Source organism: Brassica oleracea, chromosome C5, assembly GCF_000695525.1.
Source record: "Brassica oleracea var. oleracea cultivar TO1000 chromosome C5, BOL, whole genome shotgun sequence".
NCBI lineage: Eukaryota > Viridiplantae > Streptophyta > Magnoliopsida > Brassicales > Brassicaceae > Brassica > Brassica oleracea.
In genome coordinates this window covers 29527562-29529527 of record NC_027752.1, presented here as the reverse complement: position 1 = coordinate 29529527, position 1966 = coordinate 29527562, and the positions used below count along the sequence as shown (strand labels likewise).

Below are 1966 nucleotides of genomic sequence, written 5' to 3'. Positions count from 1 at the left end.
GACGATGAGAACGATGACACACCTGTACTCTAAGATTTGAGAGATGTTCTGAAACGGAAGTTTGAATCCGAAAACAGCAACAGCTCCATGCTCAATGATCTCCGAACAACGTTGAATGCACGAAAGTCGCGGCGTATCTCGACAAATGACCCCGATCCCAAAGAACGCTTGATCGGCGACCTTATGGATAAACTCAACGCAGGAGCATGCGATCTCCGAATCCGCCTCAATCGTTCGAAGCCCACTGACCTCCGGACGCGTTTGGAGCAAACTAAGATGTCAAGTAATGACACTCCGTCATAAAAAAACAACAGCAGCGTACCAACCGATTTACGCGCCTTCTTAGACTCCAAGCAGGTACAAACGCGACGTCAACTAAATGTCATCATGGGCGGTTCTCCTCCTTGCGGCAACTCTGTTCGCTCTGTTAAGGATTACCGCCGGCAGGTCGCGACCTCGCAGAGATGGCCGACTAGACCGCCAAATCACCCTCCGATAACCTTTTCGCCGGATGACGCTGAGGGGATTCACGTACCCCACAATGAGCCCTCTTCTTGTAGTTCTTGGAATTGGGGAATACGACGTCACCAAGGTCCTCATCGATACAGGAAGCTCTGTCGACCTCATCTTCCGAGGAACCCTGCAGAAGATGGTAGTCGATCTCGACGACATCAAACCATCCTCTAGAACATTAACCGGCTTCAACGGATCCTTCGAAACAATACTGGGAACAATCCGCCTTCCGGTACGCGCATGTAAGTCACTCGGACTGTCAAGTTTGCCGTTGTAAGCACGAAGGCTCCTTACCACGCCATACTTGGAACCCCCTGGATACACTCAATGCAGGCCATTCCATCTACTTATCACCAGTGCGTCAAGTTCCCCGGTACGGACGGAAAATCAAAACACTGCAAGGAGATCAAAAAGCCGCCAGGGAACTCCTAGTCGCCACAGTTAAACTCCAACGATCGTCTTTATCGGTTAACTCCGTCACTCCTCCAACCTATAAAGCCTGCTCCCAGGAAGGCGAAATTCTCGAGTTACCTATTGACGAAACCGATCCAAGCCGGACCGCAAGGATTGGTGCGTACCTGTCTTAAGAAATTCAGCGGTCAGTTCTCGACTTTCTCAAGGCAAATGTGTCCACATTTGCGTGGTCCATGTCAGACATGAAAGGAATAGATCCGGCCATAACAACTCACGAACTAAACGTCGATCCGACAGTCAAGCCTATCCGACAGAAGCGACGCAAGCTCGGTCCAGATAGGTCAAAGGCTGTAAACGAAGAGGTCGACCGGTTGCTCGGCGCTGGCTCAATTGCTGAGGTACGCTACCCTGAGTGGTTGGAAAATCCAGTAGTCGTCAAAGAGAAGAACGGGAAATGGCGCGTCTGCGTCGAGTTCACAGACTTAAATAAAGCCTGCCCAAAGGATAGCTATCCTATTCCCAACATCGACCGTTTAGTCGAGTCCACGGCTGGAAACTAGATTCTCACCTTCATGGACGCTTTCTCTGGGTACAACCAAATCATGATGCACCCCGACGATCGCGAAAAAATGGCATTTATCACGGATAGAGGAACCTACTGCTATAAGGTCATGCCATTCGGTTTGAAGAACGCAGGAGCAACCCAACAACGGCTTGTGAACAAAATGTTCGCAGACAAGCTGGGCGTCACCATGAAAGTATACATCGATGATATGCTTGTCAAGTCGCTACACGCTGCTGACGATATGCTTGTCAAGTTGCTACACGCTGCTGATCACCTCTGTCACTTGAGAGATTGCTTCAAAACTCTCAACAAATACGGCATGAAACTGAACCCAGCAAAGTGCACGTTTGGGGTTTCCTCAGGCGAGTTCCTTGGATACATAGTCAAGCAGCGGGGAATCGAAGCCAACCCGAAGCAGATCTCCGCAGTCCTGAACCTTCCGAGCCCAAAAAACAGTAGAGAAGTGCAACGGCT

At 50.1% G+C, this 1966-nt stretch overlaps 2 protein-coding genes across 2 annotated transcripts in view; both read left to right on the top strand.

Moving 5' to 3' along the window:
• The first annotated feature begins 511 nt into the window (after positions 1–511).
• Positions 512–1487, top strand: LOC106344944. The gene is made up of 3 exons (XM_013784233.1): positions 512–755; positions 847–1083; positions 1168–1487. The coding sequence occupies exons 1-3, from the start codon at positions 512–514 to the stop codon at positions 1485–1487; spliced, it is 801 nt and encodes a 266-aa protein (XP_013639687.1).
• Positions 1488–1556: 69 nt separating this feature from the next.
• LOC106344943 overlaps positions 1557–1966 on the top strand; it is a 2020-nt gene continuing 1610 nt past the window's right edge. Inside the window, exon 1 of the mRNA XM_013784232.1 lies at positions 1557–1955. Coding sequence (XP_013639686.1) covers positions 1557–1955 — 399 coding nt within the window. The remainder of the gene's footprint in view (positions 1956–1966) is intronic.

Coding starts and splice junctions, on each gene's coding strand:
- LOC106344944 (XM_013784233.1), top strand. CDS start 512: ATGACGCTGAGGGGATTCACGTACCCCACAATGAGCCCTCTTCTTGTA. Junction 756..846: donor CCGCCTTCCGGTACGCGCAT/GTAAGTCACTCG, acceptor CACTCAATGCAG/GCCATTCCATCTACTTATCA. Junction 1,084..1,167: donor AAGCCGGACCGCAAGGATTG/GTGCGTACCTGT, acceptor GGTCCATGTCAG/ACATGAAAGGAATAGATCCG.